Raw genomic sequence first — 25,645 nt, forward strand, 5'->3', positions numbered from 1 at the left:
TGGAATAATTCCATTAATTGATGGGGACACCGCAAACCTGGTGTCACCAGAGGTGTTTCCCAGAGGGAATTTGCATCTTTGAGGGCCCACGGGAGGTTGATGGAGATAAATCTCATTTGGATTGGGAGTTGGAGGGATGATTGAGATAAATCTCATTTGGATTGGGAGTTGGGGGGATGATTGAGATAAATCTCATTTGGACTGGGAATTGGGAGGATGACTGAGATAAATCTCACATGGATTGGGAGTTGGGAGGATGATGGAGATAAATCTCATTTGGATTGGGAGTTGGGAGGATGATGGAGATAAATCTCATATGGATTGGGAATTTTCCTTCCTGTCTGGGCTGAGGAATCCATGAATTGGATGATGTCCTGCATTTCTATGGGGTAAAGATGGGATGGAATGGGATGGGATTGGATTGGATTTCATTTCATTTCCCACTCCTGCTGGGCCTGCCAGAGGTGCCCCAGCCCTTCCCTGGGTGATTCCTCTCCCAAGGGATGGACCCAGAGGCAGAACCCAGCTCTGGGAATTCCCAAGGGATGAACCCAAGGGCAGAACCAGCTCTGGGAATTGCCAGGGTGTGATCCCAGTGTCCTTGTGTGCCTCCAGCAATCTGCAGGAATTCCTGTGGGGATGGATTCTGCTCCCGGCCCAACATGTGCACCTGCTCCAATGGACAGCTCTCCCCCAACTGTGGCTCAGCTGGAGGTGAGGGAATTCTGCTGCTGATCCCAGGGCTTCCCTGCTCTCCCAGAAGGGAAAGGAATCCAATCCCTGCAGCCCCACCCTGAACTGGGCAGAGCTCACCCAATATTCCACCTTTCAGAATGTATCCTGTGCTTTGGGGTGCTTCCCCTGCAGAAATAAATGGGGTTTTGGAGTCTTTTAAGGTCTCGGATGGAGAGAGACATCCCAAGGATTAATTTCCCATCCGTGCCCAGCTGCAGAGGAGCCTTTGTGATAAAGAGACCCCTCAAAGCCACAGTCGGGGGGTGTTTGGGAGAAGGAAATTCTCACAGTGCCACACTGTGCCCCGGGAAGCAGCGGAGCCTGCGGGAGTCAGGGTCCATGTGGGAGCAATCAGGGAGGAATTCCAGGAATGCCTGGAGCCCTGTCCATCTGGGCACGGCCCTGGCATTCCCGGGAGAGGGGGGGCTCCTCTGCAGGGGCTCCTGCGATCTGCAGTTCGCTGTTGGGGGCTGGATTTCTGTGCAAAACCAGACAAATTGTGCATTCCACAGTCAAGGAAAGCCACCCTGCCCACTCTGGAATAACAAAGAGCAGCGTTTCCTGCTTGCTTTCCTACTCCAGGGAGCAAGGATGGCTTAGGAGTGCTCTGAAGGGGCTGTTTAGGTGGAGTAGTGAGTGAGTAGAGACAAAAATCCCACAACTGATCCCTGGTAGAGCCATTGATCCCTTCCAATAATTTGTAGGACTAATCCAGCCCAATCCAATCCTGGGAAAAGTTAATGAGGATGAGCTGTCATTCCTCCTTTTCCTGTCATTCCTCCTTTTCCTCTCATTCCTCCTTTTTCTGTCATCCTCCTTTTCCTACAACTTTGGCCTCTGCTACCCTGGCAAATCCTGCCAAAGCCTTGGAATTCCTGGTTGGAAGATGTTCTTCTGCATCCCAGACCCACCGGGGGTTCCAGCAGAGCCAGGCTTGGGCGATCTGAGGTTGGACAGGGCTTGGAGCAGCCTGGGGCCGTGGAAGGTCCCTGCCCATGGAAGGGCTGGAATGGGATGAGCTTTAAGGGCCCCTCCAGCCCAAACCTGTCTGGGATTCCCTGATAAATCAGGAGGTGATGGGGCCTCAGGGATTTTTGGGATCACGGCAGGAGTCAGAAATGGGATCTGGAAGGCTCTTTGCCAGTTGGTTGGAAATTTCTGGGTGAGGATCAGGGCTCTTCCTGTCCCCAAGTCCTGAACCCCCAAATTCCTGAGCTCCACTGGACCTGATCCCGGAGCTCCCTGGGCTTGGGGCTCGGGATGTGCCAGGAGCAGCCCTGCCGTGGGGACAGCTCTGGCACCCAGACCCTCCCCAGGGCTGCCTGGGTGAGCTCAGGGCTGTAGGGAGGTGTTTCCCAGATTGGAGCCTTTTCCCAGTTGGAGCAGCCTGATCCAGGCAGGGCTTTGAAGCCTGGAGCTCCGTTTCCTGCAGGATTAAATTCCCATCTAAATTTGGGCTGATCCCTGGCTGTGGAGAGGGAGGAAGAGGAGCAGACATGGGGATGGATCCAGCCCAGCCCCACATCCCATGTCCAGCCCTTGTGCCGAGCTCTCGGAGCACTGAGATTTTCCCAGCCCTCCCTGCTCCCAGCATTCCCAAAAATCAGAATTCTCCCACTTGGACACTCGTGAGTCCTGCTGCTCCTGGGCAGGGGCTTGGCCCCAGCTCTTCCCAGCCTGGAATTGGTGTTGGAGGAGCCTCCATCCCATAAATCCACCCCTGGAGCTGCCAGATCCCAGCCCCTCCTCCCCCTGGCAGCCAGAGCCGTGGGGTTTTTGTGTGAAATTCCCTTTTCACATGATTTTCTCCAACCTCGGGCCCTTGCAGTTGGAGTGGTCACACCTTCCAGAGGAGGAATGTGTTGTCCCACACATTCCAGAGGGAAAGTTGTGTTTGTAACTCACTGCTGAGCCCCAAAAATCTCTCTTTGGGCTGCTTTAATCCCAAATTCCTTCAACGTGCAGTGAGGAAACAGTTAAAGGCAACACTTGGTGTCCACAGCAAGGATAAAGCTTCCCAATTTATTTATTGCTATTGTTTTCCTGCAGTGCCTCAGTCACATCCAGTGGGTCATAATCCTGTGGGAAAGCTGAGCTCTCACATGGAAGAATGGAAGATTCGTGCTTTTCTTTCCAAATTCCTTAAAAAAACCCCTCTCCCAGTAACTGGATCTTGTCAAGGAGGCCACATTCTGTTTGCAAAAGGAGGAGAAATATCTTAAAGTTGATGGTTTTCCTCCACCAAGGACATTCCATCCCCCCAGACTCCTCAGAAGGCTCTGACAGGGAGGAATTTGGAAGATTAGACAGCCCAAAGTGTGAAAAGGATTGAAAATGGAGCAATAATGGAAAACAGTGATAAAAAGGGTGGGAAAATACTGGCAAATTATAAAATCCTGAAAGAAAAGATAGTGACTGAGTTGTGTCAAAGACAGGGAGACATCAGGAATTATCCATGGCCTCGTTTGCAGGAAATCCTGCAGGAAGGACAAAGCTGGAAAGGTTTGGTTGGGGTGGATTCCTTAAAGAAGTAAAAGGATGGAGGCCTTGGGTTTTTGGGGAATGAGGGTTGGGATGGAGCTCAGGGAAATGTTCCCCCGAGGGTCCCCAGGGAACGGGCACATCCCCAACCTGCCAGAGCTCCGGGAGCCTTTGGAAAACCCTCTGGGATGGGGATGGGATCGTTGGGGTGTCTGGAGTCAGGAGCTGGATCTGTGACCCCGGGAGCCCCTCCCAGCCCAGGGCAGTGTCCCCTGTCCCTGAGGGAATTCTGGGGGTGACCCTGTCCCTGTCCTGTCCCCAGTGCAGAGCTGCAGTGTGCGCTGCATGAACGGGGGCAGCTGCTCCGAGGAGTCCTGCCTGTGCCAGAAGGGATTCACGGGCACCTACTGCGGGCAGCGTGAGTGCGGGGATGGGAACGGGAATGGGATGGGAATGGGGATGGGAACGGGAATGGGATGGGAACAAGTCCTGTCTGTGCCAGAAGGGATTCACGGGCACCTACTGCGGGGTAGCGTGGGAGTGGGAATGGGTGGAAGGAAGGGAAGGGAGAAAAAAACGAGAATGGGATGGGAATGGGAATGGGATGGGGTTGGGAATGGGAATGGGAATGGGATGGGAATGGGATGGGGATGGGAACAGGAATGGGATGGGATGGGGACGGGAATGGGAATGGGAACGGGGATGGGATGGGAATGGGATGGGGACGGGAATGGGAATGGGAAAGGGTCCTGCCTGTGCCAGAAGGGATTCACGGGCACCTACTGCGGGCAGCGGGACTGTGGGACAGGAATGGGGTGCGAATGGGAATGGGGATGGAATGGGATGGGAACAGGGATGGGGATGGGAACAGGTCCTGAGGGATTAACGAGCACCTACTGCGGACAGCGGGAGTGTGGGACCGGGAACGGGGTGGGGATGGGAATAGGGAAGGGCACCCAGGACACTCCAACATCAGCACCATGTTCTCCTTCCCTCAGAACCTCAGCCCTCTCTCACGACCAACACGACTCTGTATCAAAATACAGATATTAGACATAATTGATGGATTGATTTCCCAGTATAATGTATAATGTGTTAGTATAATATAGATTCTTCAACTATTGTAATATATAGATAATAGATATGGATAGTATTGTATAGTAGACTATATTATCTGTATGTAATATATAGATAATATAGAATATGTTATAGAGATAATATATTATATATTATATAGATATGTTATCTCTTCTAATATATGATATACTCATAATATAGAATTTAATGCATAGTATATTCATAAGATATATCGTCTATTATTATAATGAGAGAATATTATTATATATGAGATAATATATGCACAATATATTATATATAATATACACCTATGTGTTATATATACAGTTAAACATCTCTATAATTATATACTCTCTTACTATATTATAACAATACAATTATATTTAGTATGCTACAATTATTATTATTATATCATTATATAAATTATAAATTATATATATTTATATATTATATACATATTCTACCATGTAATACATTTTAAGAAGCCTTTAGTTAGCAAATAAGCACAATATCTTTAAAAGAATCTCCTATCAATTAGATCAGTCAGAACTTCCCAAACTCTGAATCCCTGGATCCACGTGGGAATCAGTCCCACTGAGCATCTTTAAAAACAAAATCCCCAATTCTCCCCAAACTCCCCCTCAGCTCTGCCTGATCCCTCGCTGCTGAAACTTCCCTGAAAGTTCAGCCAGAGGCAGAGGCTCCAGATGGGAAATTTCATCCTGAGCAGCAAAAGCTTGGGAAAATTCTCAGGAGCAGCAGCCCCGGGGCCGGGCTGGGACGTGCAGCCCTCACTACGTGCAGCTCCCAGCTCCATCCTGCTCTGCTCCCCTGGCAGGACATCCCGGCAGGCTCGGGAATGCTGCACCCCCTGGCCTCATCCCAATCCAATCCTGCATCGCCCGACCCCATCCCAATCCAATCCTGCACCCCCTGGCCCCATCCCAATCCAATCCTGCACCCCCTTACCCCATCCAGCCCAACCCTGCATCCCCTTACCCCATCCAGCCCAACCCTGCATCCCCTGACCCCATCCAGCCCAACCCTGCATCCCCCTGACCCCATCCAGCCCAACCCTGCATCCCCTGACCCCATCCAGCCCAACCCTGCATCCCCCTGACCCCATCCAGCCCAACCCTGCATCCCCTGACCCCATCCAGCCCAATCCTGCATCCCCCTGACCCCATCCCAATCCAACCCTGCATCCCCCTGGCCCCATCCCAATCCAATCCTGCATCCCCCTGGCCCCATCCAGCCCAATCCTGCATCGCCCAACCCCATCCCAATCCAATCCTGCATCCCCCTGGCCCCATCCACCCCAATCCTGCATCCCCTGGCCCCATCCACCCCAATCCTGCATCCCCTGGCCCCATCCCAGCCTGGGTTCAGAGCTGGAGCTGGGCACTGAGGGGGCTCCAGGCAGGGCAGGGTCCTTGGGGGGCCCTTCCTGCTCTGCAGATTCCATCAATCTGTGATTTCAACCAGGAAACTTCCTCTGGCTCCAGCCCTGAGTGCAGGGTTTCAGCTCAGGGTAGCAGGACTAAGTTTAAATCAGGAATACCTTAAGTCAGGAATACCTTAAATGTGGAATATTTTAAGCCAGTGACTATTTTAGGTCAGGGAACACCCAAGTGCTGCTCAGACCTCAGCTCCTTGCTCTGGGCACTGGGTTAAATCCCTGCCCATCCATCCTCCCCTTCTCCCATTCCAGCTGTGCCATTCCTCACACGTTTCCCTGGGTGCATTTTCCTGTTTGTATCCACTCATCCCACTTCAATCCCAACGCTGAGATTCCAGAGGGCAGGAAATCCTCCCCAGTGCAAGGGGAGTTTATGGCCTCTGCAGAAGGGGGCTCAGGCAGAAACAGGGAACAATTTTCCCAAGGAAAAAACCCAAAAATCTCAGATTTCTCTGGGTGGGAGAACACGGAGCTGACGCTCCAAACTCTGACACTCCAACCACCGTGGAGGTGACATCCCAGCACCACGGAGGGGGCTCTCCAGGAGCAGGAGTGATGGGATTCTCTGTTTTCCCTCGCAGCTGTGTGTGAGAACGGCTGCCAGAACGGGGGCAGGTGCATCGGCCCCAACCGCTGCGCGTGTGTGTACGGATTCACCGGGCCCCAGTGCGAGAGAGGTGAGCAGGGACGGGGTGGGACGGCGGGGAGGGATGGAGAGGAGACATCTCTGAAGCCAGGGCGTGGAAATTTGGCGTTTATTGCAAAGGGCCAAGTGCAGGGCCCTGCTGGGAGCTCCCAACCACAGCTCGGAGCAGACCCCAGAGAAGTAAAGAGAGAGGTAAAGAGAGAGAAGGCAAGAGCGTGGTAAAGAGGAAAAGAGAGTAAAAGAGAGGATCAGAGGGTGGGATTCCCATTACAATGCAATAAATCTTCTTCTGGTCGTGGAATTTGGGGTTTATTGCAAAGGGCCAAGTGCAGGGCCCTGCTGGGAGCTCCCAACCACAGGTCGGAGAAAGCCCCAGAGAAGTAAAGAGAGAGAAGGCAAGAGCGTGGTAAAGAGATGAGAGAGTGAGGAAGAGTAAAGAAGGTAAAGAGAGAGTAAAAGAGGACCAAGTTCCCATTAGAATACCCTAAATCTTCTTCTGTGTTGAATATTCTGATTCTCACCAACCAATCTAGTACAAGATACAAATCCTACAGCATTTACAAACAACCTATAAGAATCACTACATTACCATCCTGTGTTACATTTTAAACCCTGAAACCTCCTCTTAGGGCCCCTTCTGCCAAGCTGTAGGGTCTGCTCTGACCCCTGGGCCTGTCTGCAGGCAGAGGGTGTTGTTCCATCAAAAGGGGATCACCTTCAGCAGCCACACCATTGTTTTCCAGTTGTTCAGTAACTGAGGGATCTCAAAGCTTGCTTTCTTTTCAATCTCGCTTACAGTTTCTATATTCTCCAACTCTTTTGCCAGGCAATCACATTGATAAGGCTTTCCTGTTCCATCTTCCCCAACAAATTCCACAGCCCTGCACTGCCAGGGCACAGCTCTGGGCCTCAGTTAAACTCTCTGGGTTTAGCTCTGGGTGTTGTTGCATTTCTGCTGCTGCTCCGTGTTTGGGATGAGCATTCCCCGGGATGTGGCTCAGGGGGGCTTTGCTGGGTGTTGTGCAGGAGCAGATTTGGGCTCTGTGGGCACGACTGAGGCTGGGCTGAGCCAGGGAATTCCTCCCTTTGCTGCTGGCTCAGACGGACACTCCCAGCCCTGATAGGATTTTTGGCAAGGCCCGGATCCGAAATGAAACCGAAACGTGGAGCCAATGTTGGAACTCCCAGATCTGAGCTCAAAGCACCTGAAATGTTCCTGATTTTCCAGCCTCTCCCAGGGCTGGGCTGGTTCTGGGTAACTCCATTCCCAAGGACTGGGCTGCTCTTGCCTTTCCTGGGATTTCCCCCCTGGTTCAGAGGGTGAGGCAGGAGCAGCAGCTGGTTCTGGGTTCAGCAGGAATCCACCCAATTCCTCGGGGCTGTGCAAAATCCCAGGGCTCCAAAAGCATCTCCTGGAGCTCAGGGGGCAGCTGAGCCCCATTCAAGGCCTCTGCTGAAGTTTGAGCCTCACTTTTTGGCTGCAGAGGAAGAAAAGCTCTGTGAAAGCCTCCACACATCCCCTGGAGTCACCTTGCCTTGTTCTGGTCTCCTTCTTTGTAGCATCAGGGAACTGTGGGGTGGTTTGGGTTGGCAGGGAACTTAAAACCATCCAGGAGCACTTTCCACTATTCCAGGCTGCTCCAGCCTGGCCTTGGACTCTTCCAGGGATGGGACATCCCCAATTTTCTGGACAATTCTCCTGTTCTGCAGCAGTTACAGATTCTTTAAACCCTTTCCTTGCCTTTTCCCAACACACAGGAATTGCTTTAGTTATGGAAAATGAGGATTTCTCTCTGGAGGGCTCTACCCTGGGACGTTCCCCCCCAAACCCCTAAACCTGAGCTCCTGGTGAGCTCCTCCTCATTTTTTCTCCTGAAGCACTGAGATTCCCAAATCCACCCAGACACCGGCTGGGTGTGAGCAGAGAGCTGGGAATTCCTGAAAGAAGCTTCTGGAGAAGGCTGGAAAATCCAAGTGTCCTGTGTGTGGAGAGAGGGGAAGAGGCAGGGGCTGAGCCAGGGGAGGCTTTGGGGCCGTTTGTATAAAATTCTTTACATAAAGGAGCATTTTCACAAAGCCTGCAGAGCTTTGGCTGGGCCAGACTTGTGTGAGAGACAAAACAAATCCTGCAGCTGCGTCCACACTGCTCCTCCCTGCCAAGACAAACAGAGCTGGGCTGGGAATGGTTCCTGGGGGGGTTTGCAGCCAGGTGAGTGCCTGGGATTGGCCTTCCAGGGAAAATCTGGGAGCCAGGGAGCAGCTTCGCCCTCCCGAGGGAAAGCTCCATCCCCAGGGCTGCTGAGAGGAGTCTCAGCTGCAGGATTTGTGTCCTGCGGCTCCAGGGGGTGCTGGGGGTCTCCAGAAGGAGATTCCAGCACCTCCTGTAGCTCCAGTCCTCATTCCCCGGGGTTCTCCTGGAGCAGGATGAGCTCAAAGCAGAGCCCGAAGCCCTTTCCTGACAGGGAGAAAGGATAAATCTCCTGCAGGGCCAGGCAATGTCCTGGGCTCTGCCAGATGTGCAATTCTCTGTGCTGATCCCTGGGGTGATGAGTGAGGAGCATAAACACAAACAGAACACAAGAAATTCCGCCTCAGCCGGAGGGAGAACTGCTTTCCCTGGGGGTGGCAGAGCCCTGGAGCAGCTGCCCAGGGGTTCTCCCTGTCTGGGGAACCCACCAGGTTCTGTGTCCCCTGCTCCAGGTGACCCCGGGCTGCTCTGGGTGATGCCCAAGCCCAGAATCCTGGGATTCTGTGAGCCCCATGCCTGGCAAAAAGCACTCACCCACCCCAAATCCGCCCAACTCCAGATGTACTTAAGGGCTTCACTTGAATTTACTTTGCCGCCGCCGTAACAAGAAATAATTTGAATTTTAAATTGGAATAAAGTGAATTTCTGAGTGCTGAGAGCAGCTCCAGTAAGAGGCTGCTTTGTGCTGGGAGCAGAACAACCCCCCTCACACCTCGTGCAGGAAATTCCCCCCCTCCAGAGGGAAATACCCTGGAGCAGGCACTCGCAGAATCCCAGCATCATTTCCTCCCTCTCCCTGCCATCTTTGGGGACGAGTGGCTGGGGGATGTTTTGTGGAACCTGAGCTCCCATTACATCAGTGTGGGAGGGAAAGCTGCAGCCCACAAGAGCTGAGGCTGTGGGGCCAGGGGGGCTGCTCGTGGATTTGCAGCAAAATGAAGGATTTTGATGTCATGGCTCCGATTCCACCCTCCCTTGAGTAGGAAAAAATGACTGAGTTTGACTCATCAGGTGATGTTTGGAGCTCCTCCTGTGCTCCTGGGATGAGGTTTTTCACTTGGGGCTGTTTTTCCAGCCAAAATTAAATCTTCTCTGTGGAGCCTGTCCCTGGGATCCAGGAGCTTTTCCCAGGAGCTTTTCCTTGGGATCCAGGAGCTTTTCTGAGGAACTTTTTCCTGGGATCCAGGAGCTCTTCTCTGGGATCCAGGAGCTTTTTCCTGGAATCCAGGAGCTTTTCCTTGGGATCCAGGAGCTTTTTCCAGGAGCTTTTCTGTAGGATCCAGGAGCTTTTTCCAGGAGCTTTTCCTTGGGATCCATGAGCTTTTTCCAGGAGCTTTTCCTTGGGATCCAGGAGCTTTTTCCAGGAGCTTTTCCTGGGCTCCAGGAGCTTGGTCTCTTCCAAGGCACTCTGGGCAGTGCCAGGTTTCCACCTGAGTGCCTGGGGAGAGTCTGGAGCTCTGGAAGTGCCACCCCAGCCCCTCCAGTGACCAACCAGGACAAGCCCTGACCCCGAGGGCTCTCCCAGGACTTTCCAAGCCCTGCTCTGACTTTTCCAGCCATCCCTCCTGCTCTGGAACCGCCAGCTCCACGTTTCCCTGTGCTCTTTGTGCCTCCCCGAAACTCCCTGGGGTTTCATCAGGAAACAGTAAAAACAGGACAGGAAAGCTCAGGAAAAGTCTCCCCTTCACAATTTCCTTTGGATGTGTTTTTCCAGCACTTGGAATGTCTGGCCTTAGAGAGTGCCCCCGCCAGCTTTTTCTTCTCTGCAAAAGTCCAAACAGTTAAACTCGAGGAATGTGGCTGTGTTTGGGTGAAGGGAGGAAATGACGAGCTGGAGAAAGTATTCCATGAGAAAGGAGCCCCTCGGGGGGACCCTGGGCTGCTCCCCTCCCTGCCCTGGAGGGGCTGGGACAGCTCTGGGGCTGGAGAGCCACAGCCAGGCCGGGAGACACCTGGAGAACAGCAGGGACAACTGGGAAACAACAGGGACAATTGATCCAGGCTGGGACACACCTGGAGAACAGCAGGGACAACTGGGAAACAACAGGGACAATCCAGCCAGGCTGGGAGACACCTGGAGAACAACAAGAACAATTGGAAAACACCTGGAGAACAGCAGGGACAATCCATGCAGGCTGGAAAACACCTGGAGAACAACAGGAACAATTGATCCAGGCTGGGAGACACCTGGAGAACAACAGGGACAATCCATCCAAGCTGGGAGACACCTGGAGAACAACAGGAACAATTGGAAAACACTGAAGAACAACAGGGACAATTGGAAGACACCTGGAGAACAACAGGGACAATCCATGCAGCCTGGAAAATAGCTAGAGAACAACAGGACAATTGGAAAACACTGGAGAAGAACAAGGACAATCCATCCAGGCTGGAAAACACCTGGAGAACAACAGGGACAATTGGAAAACACCTGGAGAACAACAGGACAATTGGAAAACACCTGGAGAAGAACAGGGACAATTGAAAAGCGCTGGAGAAGAATAGGAACAATCCATGCAGCCTGGAAAATACCTGGAGAACAACAGGGACAACTGGGAAACAACAGGGACAATCCATCCAGGCTGGAAAACACCTGGAGAACAACAGGGACAATTGGAAAACACCTGGAGAACAACAGGACAATTGGAAAGCGCTGGAGAAGAACAGGGACAATTGATCCAGGCTGTCCCTCCCAGTCCCTGTCCCTCCCGTTGGTGGCTCTGGCTCAGTCCCAGCCGTGGCCTCCTGCCCAATCCCAGGATTTGTGCCCCTTCCCATCCCTGGGGATGCTCCACAGGCCCCTTTTGTCCTGCAGGTTTCAAGGCAGAGCCTCCATTGTTTGTTGTAAGAGGGGATTGGAGTTCTGGCAGAGGAAAAAGCTCCTCTTCCTCAGCTCTGTTTGTTTGTTTTGGAGAGGAGGAATTCCAGAGGGTGGGAGGAGAGAGGAGCTCCTCATTCCCTTCCCCTTGCCTTGTGCTGGACCTACTCCCGTGATGGATTTGTGTGGCTGAGATTGTCCCTTAGACAGCGCAGAAAATCCTGGAATTCTCCCACTTTTCCATCTCCAGAGATCTGAATTCCCACTGGAATGGACTCAGGGACACCCTCCTGGCTCCATGGATGTTGCAGGAGTGGAGGAAACTCTTTTTTTCCTTGTGAATATTCTCAGAAGTGCCTGATCAAACCCTTCCCCCCCAGAATCCAGAATTTCTTGCAGTGGGAATTGCCATTGGGATTGCCAGGGGTTCAGAGCTCCGGGGGTTCCCCAAATCCCCTCATATTCAGGATTTCTTGCAGCCCTTCAATGGGAATTGCCATTGGAATTGCCAGAGATTCAGAGGTCTGGGGGGTTCCCTAAATCCCCCCCATATTCAGGATTTCTTGCAGTGGGAATTGCCATTGGGATTGCCAGGGGTTCAGAGGTCTGGCAGTTCCCCAAATCCCCCCCATATTCAGGATTTCTTGCAGCCCTTCAGTGGGAATTGCCATTGGAATTGCCAGGGGTTCAGAGCTCTGGCAGTTCCCTAAATCCCCCCATATTCAGGATTTCTTGCAGCCCTTCAGTGGGAATTGCCATTGGAATTGCCAGGGGTTCAGAGCTCCGGGGGTTCCCCAAATCGCCCCATATTCAGGATTTCCTGCAATCCCTTAATGGGATTTGCCTGGAGCTGGGTGCCACTCTGGGCTCTGGTTTTGTGAGGCTGAGGGGTCTGGGAAGAGGGAACAGCAATCCCAGCTCTCCCTCGGCTTTTCCAAGGAGAAACCCCAGCTCCTGAAGGACAGCTACCTGCAGCAGGATTCCTGGAACACAGATCCCATGCAGGGACTGGGAAAGGCTTCAGACATCTCCTAAGTGTCCCTATTTCCTTCATAAAATTTCATTGGTGCCTCATTAAAAATTTAATCATTTGCCCATTAAAATTAGCACCAGCTGGGGCTGGGAGGCAGCCAGGGCTCTCCAGACTGAGATTTCCTTGGCTTCATTCCCTCCAGAGGAGTCATCTGCATAGGAAAAGTTATTTTGGGCAATTATGGGTTGAAAAGGGGGTGCTCTCCTCACAATCCCGCATTCATTATCCCTCTCCAGGAATTCCTGCAGTGCCTGGGGGAGATGAGGTAGGAGATGAGGTGGGAGGTGCAGGTTTGGCCACTTTTCTCTCTGTTCAGAGCATCGCTTTGGGGTTTTTCATTTATTAATCTGAGTTTTTTGGGGGTCCACCCTGCAGTGACATCGGCCACTGCGATGGGAACTTGTAAAATCTGGGTCAAAAAAAAAAAAAAAAGGATCATTACATGGTTCATGTTTCTGGTCAGATTCCCAAAAAAAGGCTTTTCTGGGAGATGCCATCACCTTCACACTGATGTAACTTCCAAACCATTCCTTTTTTTCCTCTCAAATCCTTCTCCTCTCGATCTCCCCCCAATTTCCTCAGCTTTAATTTCCCAGTACGAACTGCTCCAGGACACAAATCAGAGGGAGCATTAAGCTGGAAACGAGGAATTCTTTGCTAATTGATTCTTTCCCAGGCAGGAGGATTTCCTGGGTGTTTTCCATGGATTTTGGGCCATGGTTACCTGGGGCTCCCAGTGCTCTCACCCCCCTTCCAAAAAGATTTTTATCGCTTCAAACACATCAGACCCAAACCTTTCCCTGCAGGGACATCTGGGGGTTAATCCAGGAGCAGGGATTTGGGGTCAGCTCCTAATTACTGCTTAATTCCAGCCTGGAAATTCCCTGAGCCCCTCTCAGCCAGGCTCTGGCTGCCTGACCAGCACCTGACTGCTCAGACACTCCACGGGGAATTTTCTGGGCTCACCAGGACGTGCTCCGAGGTTTTCTGTTTTTTTTCCTCAGCCACAGATCAAACATTTGTGTGCCACCACCTCTGCCCAGCTGAAGGGAAAATCCCAGGGAAGGGTTTTGCTTCCTGCTGGATCCCTGCTGGGCCAATATCCCTCATCAAGGGAGCCCAGGCAGTGGCAAACCCACATTCCTGAGGGCAAAACCCTGCAAAAATCGGGCTCAAATCCTTGGGGTCGAAGGGATGGGAGGGTCCTAACTGGGAGTGGGAAAGCTGCTGGTTGTTCCTGCAGTGTCTGGGGTTTAAAGCTGAAATTGCCAGGGGATGTTTGGGAGTTAAAGTGAATGAATTAATCATGAGACAGAATCCCAGAGTGAGAGAATCCCAGATTCTGGTTTGGGACGGAAGGGAACGTAAAAACCATGGAATTCCACTGCCAGCTACTTCCACTATCCCAGGGTGCTCCAAGTTCCATCCAGCCTGGCCTTGGGCACTTCCAGGGAAGGATCGTTGTAACTAAATTGAGATTTGATTGCTTTTCTCATCCCTGAAATTCCCAGGTGGAATCGCAGCCCTGGAATTGCCTCTTTGCCTGACTTTTGATTTTCAGCTCCTTTTAGGTCCAGCACCACCTCCAACACCACGCTTCAATTTGCCACCATTGCAGTTTTCCCCCCAAATCTCACTCTGTGCTGGCAAGGCAGAAATCCTGGGATTTATTTACACGCTGGATTATGGAATTCACAGGGAACCCCCAATGAGGGGAGAGAATGATTCAGCTGACTCCACCTTATCAGAAGGCTAATTAATTACTTTATTATTCTATATTATTCTATACTATATTACACTGTATTACATTACATCTAAACTGAATCTGCCAAGCACTCAAACCACCATCGCTGTGGGTGAACAATCCCCACATTGCATTCTGCTTTGGCACAAACACAGGCACAGCAAATAAGATAAGAATTGTTTTTTCCTTTCTCTGAGGTTCAGAGAATGTGAAACCCAGAAATATTCTTGGGGAGAATTGTGCCTTGCTTTCCTCTGAAATGTGGGGATATTTCCTGACAGGCCAAGGAACCCAAGCACCATCACTGTGGGTGAACAATCTCCATGTTGCATTCTGCTTTGGCACAAACACAGGCACAGCAAATGAGATCAGAATATTCTTGGGAAGAGCTGTGCCTTGCTTTTCTCTGTGAGGAGAAATGTGGGGCTGCACACCTGGCCCTGACAGGCCAAGGAGCCAAAACACCAACAATCCCCACGTTGCATTCTACTTTTGCACAAACACAGGCGCAGCAAATAAGATAAGAATTGTTTTTTCCTTTCTCTGAGGTTCAGAGAATGTGAAACCCAGAAATATTCTTGGGAAAGGAATATTCTTGGGAGGAACTGTGCCTTGCTGTGAAGAGCAACGTGGTGACCCCAGATGTAACCCAGGAATTCCCTCGTTTCCTGCCCAGATTACCGCACGGGGCCCTGCTTCAGCCAGGTGAACAACCAGATGTGCCAGGGCCAGCTGAGCGGCATCGTGTGCACCAAGACCATGTGCTGTGCCACCATCGGCCGCGCCTGGGGCCACCCCTGCGAGATGTGCCCGGCCCAGCCGCACCCCTGCCGGCGCGGCTTCATCCCCAACATCCGCACCGGCGCCTGCCAGGGTCAGCCACGGCGTGGGGATGGCGTGGGCAGGGCTGGGAGGGGCAGGGGACGTGAGAGGGATGGGCACAGGGTGGGCAGAGATGGGTACAGGGTGGGCAGAGATGGGTACAGGGTGGGAAGGGCAGGAAACATGAGAGGGATGGGCATGGGATGAGTATGGGGTGGGCATGGGGTGGGAGGGGCAGGGAAGGTGAGAGGGATGGGCACAGGGTGGGGAGAGCAGAGTTCAGAACAGGAGATTGAAATGGAGGAAATGTTGAGAGCAGAGTTTGGAACGGGACACTGAAACAACCCCAAAGTGCTGAGAGCAGATCCCAGAATGGGAGCCTAAAACAACCCCAAAGTGCTGAGAGCAGATCCCAGAATGGGAGGACTCTAAAGAGCTCCAAAATGCTGAGAGCAGAGTCTGGAACAGGAGATTGAAACAGACCCAAAATGCTGAGAGCAGAGCCCAAACTGGGAGCCTAAACCAGCCCCAAAGTGCTGAGAGCAGAGCCCAGAACAGGAGACTGAAACAGCCCCAAACCTGCCCCAAAGCAGAGGGCACAGAGAGCAGAGCCCCAAAGCAGAGCCCTAAACCAGAGAACACAGAGAGGAAAACCCCCAAAGCAGAGCCCCAAAGCACAGAACTCTCTGTGGGATTTTCCAAATCCCCCTGTGTGTCAGGGAGCTCCTCCATGGACCTGGAGTGTCCCTTGGGATCTCCCAGCACCATTTTATCCCAGAGATTCAGGGCACGCTGTGGCTCTCGGGTGAGCTCCTCCATCCCACAGGCTGTTCCTCCCAAAGAACCACGGGATGGACAGATCCTTGGGGAAGCATTCCCATACCTTTGAGTCCTTGAGTCTCCCTCTTGCTTGAGGCAGGAATTGACTCCTGTCCATGCCCTGGTGCAGTCTGGAGGGAAATTCCCTCTGGAATGTGATCCAGCTCTGGGAGCACAGGGAAACCCATGGATCCATGGCTGCTGTTCCTTCACACACTCCTCCTCCTCTTCCTCCTGCAGATGTGGATGAGTGCCAGGCCATCCCTGGCCTCTGCCAAGGTGGCAATTGCATCAACACCGTGGGATCCTACGAGTGCAAGTGCCCTGCAGGGCACAAGCAGAGCGAGACCAGCCACAGGTGTGAAGGTAAGGGATGCTCCACTTCCCAAGCCCCAGGAGCATTTCAGTCCTGGCTTTTTCCAAGGTGGAGCTGGGACAGAGCTCCCATGCCAGGCTGGATCCCACTGCCCAGCCAGCCCTGCCAGAGGGGTTTTTGATCCCATGCCCACAGGCCAAGGGCAGGAAATGAGGAATGGGCTTTGCCCGATCTCCTGATCTTGCCTCAAACCAGAAGGAAATGGTTTGGTTTGTTCACAGAGGGGTTTTTTTAAAGGATATTTTAATGGGAACACAGACTGATGGCCCTGGAGGGACCTCTGGGAGGCTTTAGCCAGGCTCAGCGCAGGGCTGCCTCCAAAGCTCTGCCGGGTTCTCAGTCTGATCAAGCCTTGAAAACTCAACAACTTTCAATTTGGAGGCTCTTCATTAGGGCTGGGAAGATTTAATCGCCATGAAATGGGAAATCAGGCTGGTGCTGGGAGCTCAGGGAGAGCTCTGGCTGCCTCTGGAAGCCCCTGGAGTTGGGATGGTGGGAGGTGGCATGAGCTGATCTCCTTCCAGCCCTGACCATTCCAGGATTCTGTGCCCTGGGTTCAGCCCCTCAGGAAATGTTTCCAGAGAGAGCCCAGAGGAGCTGCAGAGGTCAGTCCCTGCTGGGGGATGGACATTCCTCCATCCCCAGGAAACATCTGTGTCTGAGCATCTTCCTGGGCAGGACGCCAGCAGACTTTCTCTAAAATCCTGTCAGGATTCCTGCAGAGCTCCACATCCAAGGATTGAGAGCGGGACAATCCAAACCAGCCCTTTTTTTCTGTCAGATGAAGGACCAGCTCCCCGAATCCAATGATGTTCCAGGAATTTGCCTGGCCAAGGTGGGAGCAGGGGCAGCAGAAAGCTCTCCTGCCCCTCCCTGCCTCTGCCCCAGCAGCTGGGGAGCAGAGCACATCTGAAACCCGTTGAGCTGGAATCTCCTCCATCCCCAGATTAAACCAAATCCATTGTCTGCATCTGTCCTCCAGATGTGAGGGGCCTCCCGCTGCCCCCAGAGCCTGGAAGAGCAGCCCCACGTGGGCACAAACTGCTCCCCTTCCCCGTGCTGCCCACAGGAAGGGACAATCCAGCATTCCCGGGGACTGCTCCATCCCTGGAGCGCCACCGAGGACTGGAGGCTTCCCTCTGGATCTGGGGGTCCTGCTGGGAATGGCACCAGCAGCAGGGATGCTCCAGAGGGACGGGGTTTGAGGGCTCCTCTCCCAGCTCTGTCACCTCCACGTCCCCACAGGGCCGCCAGAAGGGGAGGGGGATCCCAGGAAAGCGGAATCACCTTTGGAATTCCCTAAAACCGCGTGGGATAGGGGAACGGAGAGGGTTCCTCTCCCACTTTATGGACACAAGAAGATTTGGGCCCCGAGTTTCCTGCACCCTTTGATCCATCGGGAATTTGGTCCAGCAGATGCAGCATCAAATTCCCGAGCTGCACATTCCTGCTGAAACTGCCAAAATCTCTGCCTTGGTCCTCACTTTGAGCCAGGGTTTGATCAAAGCACAGCCAGAGGATGGATTTGTGACCCAGGTGTGCCCCAATCCCAGCTGGGCAGGAGTTCCCTCGTTGAGTTCTGGGTTCATTTTGCAGTGGGGAAAGGAGGGGATTCTCTGCTTCCCTCTCATTTTCAGCTTCCCCATCCAAGCCTGGCATCCGGGGAATGTCAGACCTGGATGAAACCCCTCTGGGGGGTTCTCCCCGGCTGCCCAGAGCTCGAGTTTGGTGCTGGGGGATTCCTGGGGGGAAGTCAGCCGCAGCTCCAGCTCGCTGATTAGCGCTGTCCCCTCATTAACGGTGCCGTAATCGGCTGTAAACTGCTGGAAGCAGAGATAACGGCGGTGCCTTCCTTATCTCCTAACCCAAACCTTATCTCCCAACCCAAACCTTATCTCCCGACACCTGGAATTCGGTCCCAGGAGGACAAGGACGCTTTTCCAAGGCAGATATTCCGCGCTGATAGCGGCGGCTCCGAGCTGCAGCTGGCTCTCCCCTGGCTGGATTCTCAGCTCCAGCAGGAAAACCAATCCTTTCGCTCTCAGGGAAACTTCCAGGCCGGATTTGGAGCTGAAGCTCCTCCAAGTCCGGGCTTGCTCCGTTCCAGGCTCATCCCTGGTGGATGGGGCACTTCCAGAGGGTGGCTCGTGTTTGTCCCATTGTCCATTGTATTCCGAGGAGCTCTGGGGGTGATGGGAGTTTCTGGCACTGCTGCCTTGCTGGGGGATCTGAGCAGGCTGGGAAACAGGGAAATGTTGGATTTAGGGAGGGGAAGGCTCAGGCTGCTCCCCAAAAACCTCTGGAGACGAGGTGGGCTTGGGAAGCACCCAAAATTGCGTTTTATGTCGTGCAAAAAGATGAGGAAAGAGGGTAGGAATTGGCAGGTTAGGGATGAATTAACCCATCTCACGGCTGGATTATGGTGGAAAAAAGGGGAAAAAGCAGGATCTGTTGAGGTTTTCAGGGAATGAGAGCCCGGGGAGAGAGGCAGGTTTGGATCCAGCTGAGTTCTCAACGCGGCGGGAGGAAAATTGTTGAGGACACAAGAAAATTCCTGGTGCAAAGTGGAGAGAGGGAACATCAAAGCTGAACTGGGACACATCCTGCTGCTCCAGAGACCTGGAGCCGTAAATCACAGGGAAAGGGGGGCTGGGGCATTTTCAAATGATCCTGGACGCAACTGGAAAAATGACACCGAAGGGAGCAATTCCGTGGTGTGGAGTTAAGGGGCAATCGCTGGCTGGACAAAGCTTTTCCTGCCATAATTCCAGGCTTTCTCTGCCAAGAATTTCACTTTTTAGCAGCCCTTCCTGTGCTGCAGGACAAAGGCCAAGCTCTGCTATCAGTGAGGTAATGCCAGTGCCTCTCCAGGATGCTTCCCAGAGGAATGTGTCCTGCATCCAAAATCCATCCGGGGCGATAAGAGACAAAACAAAAATCCATGGAGAGGCACGAGGAAAGGGAGGGGAAGGCTCCAGCCAAGCTGTGTGCAGCAAGCTCGGCCAGGATTTGCCCATTTTTGGCCTCTCTGGGATATTCTGCCACAGGGAACAAATCCTGGGATCCCAAATCTCACCTCTGTTCCTCACCCCTTTAGATGTGAGGTGCCCGCGCCCCACAGGCCAGGCCTTTGCCACCAGGGCACAGAATCCTGAATTTCCTGACGTTCCTGCACCACAGGAAGCTCCCCAGAGTTTTCCACGGGCGGATGGAACCCCACAACCGCTTCCTTTCCATTTCCTCACAAACCCCCTCTGAAGAGCTTGTTGTTTGGCTCCATCCCGAGCTCGTTTCCCTGCATTTGGGTGGTTTGGAGCTTCCATGTCGCCCTCTGTGGTTCCTTTCTGCGAGGGGAGGGCAGTGAGTCCCTGGAGACCCCAAGGCACAAGCCCTGGGGGTGTTTTCTCCATCAGTCCCTGCGTTTTTGGCACAAGGAGAGGTTGGGGTTCCCACAGCCCTGGGGGCACAGTGTGGGATGAGCTCTGCAGCTCCAGCTCTCCCAGAGGCTCTGCAGCCTTTGGCTTTTCCAGCTTTTCCAGCCTTAAGGACCAGGCCAGTTCCAATCCCAGCCCGGCTCCAAAATCAACGTTTGCCTTGAATCCTGCCATTGTCTGAGCAGCAGAGCTCAGGATCCTGCTTTAATTTCGAACAGAAGGTTGGAAAAGCCGGGAAGGAGCCAGGCTGGAGCTGGCAGGATTCCCTCCCGGCGCTGGGTGTTAATGAGAGAGCTGTTAATGAACCCATCCCACCGGGTCAGCGCTGCCTCAACGGCTCCAAACCACCACGGGGCACTCGCAGAGGGAAAACCGAGAAGGAAAATGGGCTGGGGAAGGGCTGAAAGGACAACAGAGCGCAGGGATCGGGTTCCTGAAGCACAGGATGTGGAGTCCTGCAGGAATGGGCTCTGTTCCTGCTCCTCGGAGCTGGGATTTTCCAGGGGTTTCAGGAAAAAAAGGAGCTGCAGATGGATGGAAGGCCCTGGGTTTTCCATAGGAGTGGATTCTCTGCTGCCTTGGGGTGAGGGAGGCACGGCAGAGGCGCAGATCTGGCAGCAGCCCCAGGTCTGGGAGCCTCCCCAGCGCCACCCCAAGCTTCGGGCTGAGTTTTTCCAGCTTTGCCTTCCTAAAGCTCTTTTCCTTGCAGAGCCCCGTGGGCTGGAGCCCAGGGCAGGGCTGGGGTTGGATGACGGGGCAAGGCTGGCTGATAAAATCTGATTTTGGCCGCAGGGGCCCAGGTGGGGGAGGCGTTTCTGTGCTCTGCTCTGCTGCCCTGGGGCTTTTCTGGGCATCAAGGAGCCAGAGCAGCACCGGGGGCTCAGGGGTGGCCAGGGGCAGAACTTGAGAGTCCTAAAGAGCCAAGCAGGGGTTTGTGTTCTCCTCTTGACAGGGATAGAACCAGAGAATGGAATTGTGGAACATCCTGGGCTGGGAGGGGCCCTCGAGGGGCTGCAAGCCCAAGCCACCACCACGGGCTGGACTTGCAGCCCATGACCAAGGTGACCTGAGGGACCAGGACTCCAACCCTCCCTGGCAGCCCTTTCCAATGTCCAGTCCCTGTTTCTGGGAGGAATTTCCCCCTGCTGTCCATCCCAAACCTCCCCTGGGAAGGGCCGTGGAGAGCAGCAGAGACTCCACAAACGGCAGAGTTTTAGTGACCCCCAGCATCCCCTGAGCCCCAAAGCCCAGCTGCATGGTTTGGGTGGGGAAGGGGACATTTTCCATGCTCCCCGCGCTGTTTTCTGTGCCTTGCAGACGTGGATGAGTGCGGGGCCATCCCGGGCGTGTGCGATGGAGGCGAGTGCACCAACACCGCGGGCAGCTACGTGTGCTCCTGCCCCCGCGGCTTCATCAGCAGCCCCGACGGCTCCCGCTGCCTCGGTGAGGGGGAAAATGCGGAATTTGGGGCGGGATCAGGGCCGGGAATATCCCCACAGGGGTTGGGGTGGTGCTGGGATAGGTGGGGAACGCTCCTTGTTCTCCAGGCTGCTCCATCCTGAGCCCGGCTCCTTGTCCCCCTCCAGAATCTGGGGTGGTGGGGGGGTCTCACTGATGGAATGGGGTGGGAAGGGTGTGAGGAGGAGGAGGAAGGTTGGGAGGAAGGCTTGGGGCTGGGAATGTGGGGGGAATGAGGAAGGAATTGGAAGAGGGGCAGTGAGGGAGGATCCCCGTGCTCCTCTCACAGAATATCCCATCTGGATATCCCCAGTCTGCAGGGGGACCCCAGCCTCTCCCCGTCCCCTCCTGTGCTGGTGTTTCCCACCAGTGCTCCCAGTCCAGCTGGGCTGGCTGTGCTGGTGTTGGGGTGTGGGAGTCCAGGGGGAGCTTGGAGCCCTCCCTGGAGCACGGGGGGACACAGGGACAGCCCCAGCTGCACACCCCTGCCCTGCAGAGGGACAGGGAAAGGGCTCCAGGGAAAACAATCTGGGAATTTTATCCCCTCCTGCTGCTGCTGCTTCCTGCTCCCACCACGGCTCATAAATCCCGGCTGCTCCGGGCTGATATCCACAGGGCTCGGCTGGAATCAGCCTTGGGGAAAGAGCTCTCAGCCCTGGGCTGCTTCTCTGGATCCTTCTGGATCCCGGGAAGAGGTGCACAGACAGACCCCCATCCCTGTGGGGCTGCCAGGGGACCTCTTGCACATTCCCCCCACAGCATCCCATTCCTGCCCCCCTTCCTTCAATTCCTGCCCTCCTTCCCCTTACAGCATCCCATTCCCGCCCTCCTTCCCCCATTCCCGCCCTCCTTCCCCCATTCCGCCCTCCTTCCCCCATTCCCACCCTCCTTCCCCCATTCCCACCCTCCTTCCTTCAATTCCTGCCCTCCTTCCCCCCATTCCTGCCCTCCTTCCCCCATTCCCGCCCTCTTTCCCCAATTCCCACCCTCCTTCCCCCATTCCCGCCCCCTTCCCCATTCCCGCCCTCCTTCCTTCAATTCCTGCCCTCCTTCCCCTTACAGCATCCCCTTCCTGCCCTCCTTCCCCCATTCCCGCCCTCCTTCCCAGTTCTGCCCCCAAAGCCCTTCCCGGGCTGCTGTGGGAATCCCAAATCCCAACCCCAGCTCGCTGGGCTCAGCCCTGGCCCATTTTGGCTCCAGGTGTTCCCATCCCAAAGCCCCAGACTGGCCCCAGTCCAGAGCTCTCCCCAGCCTGAGCTCTGCTGCCTCCAACCTCCAGAGCCTGGAGTGAATTGTTTGAATTTCTAACAGATCCAAACTCCTTTCCTGTAAATATTTGATGGTCCATTGGTACCCAACCCCAGTTCCTGGGATAGGGGAGCAGCTCTGTGGTTACTCACACTCAGCATATAAATCCCAGGGTTGTTTTTTCCCCTGGTCTGAAAGTCCATTTGCCTTCAGGAAGATGAGGATGGGGAGATTTGGGAAGAGGAATTCCTCCAGCACAGGCAGGGATTGGTGGTGCAGGCACAGCTTTCTGTGGAAATGAATTCAGGGGGAAAAAAAAAAAAAAATCAGCTCCAAATTCTTTTCTGGCCACGGATCCTGGAGCAGAATTAAATGTTTTAGTTCCAGGAGGGGAAAAAAATGTTGTGAAGTGTGAGTAAAAAGTAAAGCCCAAGTCCTCTTGTTTGGGAAACTGATAGATTTTAATGGGAATGGAATTTTTCCCTGCTGTTTCCCAGCCCTGCCATGAGCCCAGAGGGGTGTGACAGCTCTGGGATGAGTCATGGGGACATTCCCCACTTTCCTTGAAACCAAGAGCTTCGAGAAACGAAAATAAATGCAATTAGAAAGCCCAGATTTAAAAATACTGCCGAGCTGATGGAGCTCAGTGGGCTCTGCCTGCACCTGAGCTGGCTCTGGGTGCTGCAGCTCCTTTTTGGGGCAGGCTGGGTTTGTTTTGGCAGAACCCACAGCTCCTGCTGGGCTGGGGCTGCCCTGGCACCCAAACCCTGCCAGTTCTGTCCCAGGGGGGTTTGTGTGCAGAGTTTGGGGTTCCAGCTTTCCATCCCATGAAGTGAAGCCAGGGAGCAGTTGGGAAAGTGGAAATGGATAAACAATGTGGGCACTTTTAAAGCCTCAGGAGAGGGACATGGCCACCCTGGAGGTGACAGTTTGAGGGTGTTGAGGGGCACCAGCACTTGCTGCATTCCCCTCCCCTCTCAGCAAAGCAAACACCTTTTTATGGCACTGCAAGGATCTCAAAAAGAAAAGTTTTCACAGCTGGCACAGCAACACCCAGAGCTGGAGCTGACCCCCAGGGCCAGGAGCTGCTTTCAGTGCACTAAAACCCCACTGGGAGAAAAACCCAAAGGAACATTCATGGGACCATTAAAAAAAATTAAAAATTGGCCTTTCAGTGCATTCCCAGACGTGCACATGGTGTTCCCTCCCTCCCTGCCACTCAGCTCTCCTGCTCTGGCCTTTTTTGAGCTCTTTTTTCACCCTGGGAGTGCAGCAGAGCTCTGCGGGGTTTGGGCTGTGCCTCTCCTGGGGCAGCAGCAGATTCAGCACCTCCAGGTTCTGGGTCTTGCTGATCCCAGCCCTGGCCTCAGACAGGCTTGGGAGGTTTCACTGAGGGCTTTGCCTGCCTGAAGATCCCTTTTTTTGATCCACTTCGGTCTAAGAAAGAGGAAGAAGGGAACCTGAGGCTTGTGGAATCCTGGTTTGGGTCGGGAGGGATCTCAGAGCTCATCCAGGACCCCTCCCACCAGCCCAGCTTGGTGGGATGGGCTGTGCTGGATAACCTCTCCTGCCTCTCCGGGCATCAGGGTCCCGCCATGGGATGGGTGCAGGCCCTGCCAGACCCCCAGACCCAGCCTGGCATTGCTTCTGTCCCCTGAGGATGGGCAGGACCCCCTTCCCCTCCTGCCCTGCCAGACCCCCAGACCCAGCCTGGAACTGCTCCTGTCCCCTGAGGATGGGCAGGACCCCCTTCCCCTCCTGCCCTGCCAGACCCCCAGACCCAGCCTGGCATTGCTTCTGTCCCCTGAGGATGGGCAGGACCCCTTCCCCTCCTGCCAGTCCCCCAACCCGCCTGGCATTGCTCTCTAATCCCTGAGGATGGGCAGGACCCCTTCCCTCCTGCCCTCTCCTGGCAGCATTTGTCTCCCCCAGGCTTTTTTTTTTCTTTTTGTTTCTGGGGTTTTGTGCAAGCTGGACCCAAACACCCCCAGGGCTTCTCCTCCCCTTCCTGAGGATTAGGGGCTGATCCAGCTTTGCATTCAATCCCTGCTTTCAAATCCCCCTTCTCCGGGTCTGGCTTTGTGGCCGCTGGTGTTTTTGGTGGGTAAAGTTTCCTGAAAGGAGCAATTCCCCCCGAACCCAGCTCTGAGCAGGGGTGGGGAAGGAGCTGCTGCTTTGAACTGGGGTCGCTGTGCCCTGGGGGTCCCCGAGCTGTGCTGGGAGCAGAACGCACCCCGAGCCCCAGATCAAACAGCCCCGGGCCATTAATTCCAATTACACTCCCGGGAAGTGGCAGCCACACCCCGGGAGACTTTCCCCTTCATTAACCGACTTGAGAAAAAGCAAGGTGGGAGAGCAGGAGGGGAAGATTCCCGGTTTTCCTGCAGGGGTTGGTGCCAGGTGGATGGAGCCTGCTGCACTGAGAGACCCTCAGTGCCCTGGGCCTTGGCCAGGAGCCACAAACCCCCCCGGCAGGGCCAGGGCTGGGGTCAGGGGGCCAGGCTGAGACAGGGGATGGCCGGGAGCGGTTCCATCGGGATGGGCCCTCGGGAGCTGCCTGAGAGGGTGGTGGTGGCACATCGTGATTGTGTCTTCTTCCTTTCCCTGTCCTTGTCCCTGCTCCTGTCCTTCTCCCTGTTCTTTTCCCTTTCTTTCTCCCTGTCCTTGTCCCTTTCCCTGTCCCCATCCCTGTGCCCCATCCCTGTCCCTCTCCTTGTCCTTGTCCCTGTCCTTGTCCCCATTCCTGTCCTTCTCCTTGTCCTTTTCCCTTTCTTTCTTCTTGTCCCTGTCCCCACTCCTCGTCCTTGTCCCTGTCCTTGTCCTCATCCCTGTCCTTCTCCTTGTCCTTTTCCCTTTCTTTCTCCTTGTCCCTGTCCCCACTCCGCCCTGTCCTGTCCCATCCCGCCCCACCCCTGTCCCCGCGCTGTCCCCTCAGACCAGCGCCTGGGCACGTGTTTCTCGGCGCTGCTGGGCGGTCGCTGTGCCGGGGACGTTCCGGGCCAGGCCAGCAGGATGCAGTGCTGCTGCGACTCGGGGCGCTGCTGGGCCATCGGCCAGACCCCCGAGGTGTGCCCCGTGCGGGGCTCGGGTGAGTCGCCCCAAACCGGCACCCCAAAACCGGCATCCCAAACCCTGCCCCCCAAAACCGGCACCCCAAAACCAGCATCCCAAACCAGCACCCCAAACCAGTGCTCCAAAATGAGCACCCAAAACCGGCATCCAAAACTGGCACCCCCAAACCCTGTCT

The 25,645-nt window shown here is 54.3% G+C and overlaps 1 protein-coding gene across 1 annotated transcript in view; it reads left to right on the forward strand.

Moving 5' to 3' along the window:
* The window catches only part of FBN3 (fibrillin 3), a 74,337-nt gene that overhangs the window by 9,731 nt on the left and 38,961 nt on the right, over positions 1–25,645 (forward strand). Inside the window, 7 exon segments of the mRNA XM_030966499.1 lie at positions 616–714; positions 3,539–3,634; positions 6,334–6,429; positions 14,918–15,115; positions 16,123–16,248; positions 21,010–21,135; positions 25,334–25,486. Coding sequence (XP_030822359.1) covers positions 616–714; positions 3,539–3,634; positions 6,334–6,429; positions 14,918–15,115; positions 16,123–16,248; positions 21,010–21,135; positions 25,334–25,486 — 894 coding nt within the window.

This window comes from Camarhynchus parvulus, chromosome 28 (genome assembly GCF_901933205.1).
Source record: "Camarhynchus parvulus chromosome 28, STF_HiC, whole genome shotgun sequence".
Classification (NCBI taxonomy): domain Eukaryota; kingdom Metazoa; phylum Chordata; class Aves; order Passeriformes; family Thraupidae; genus Camarhynchus; species Camarhynchus parvulus.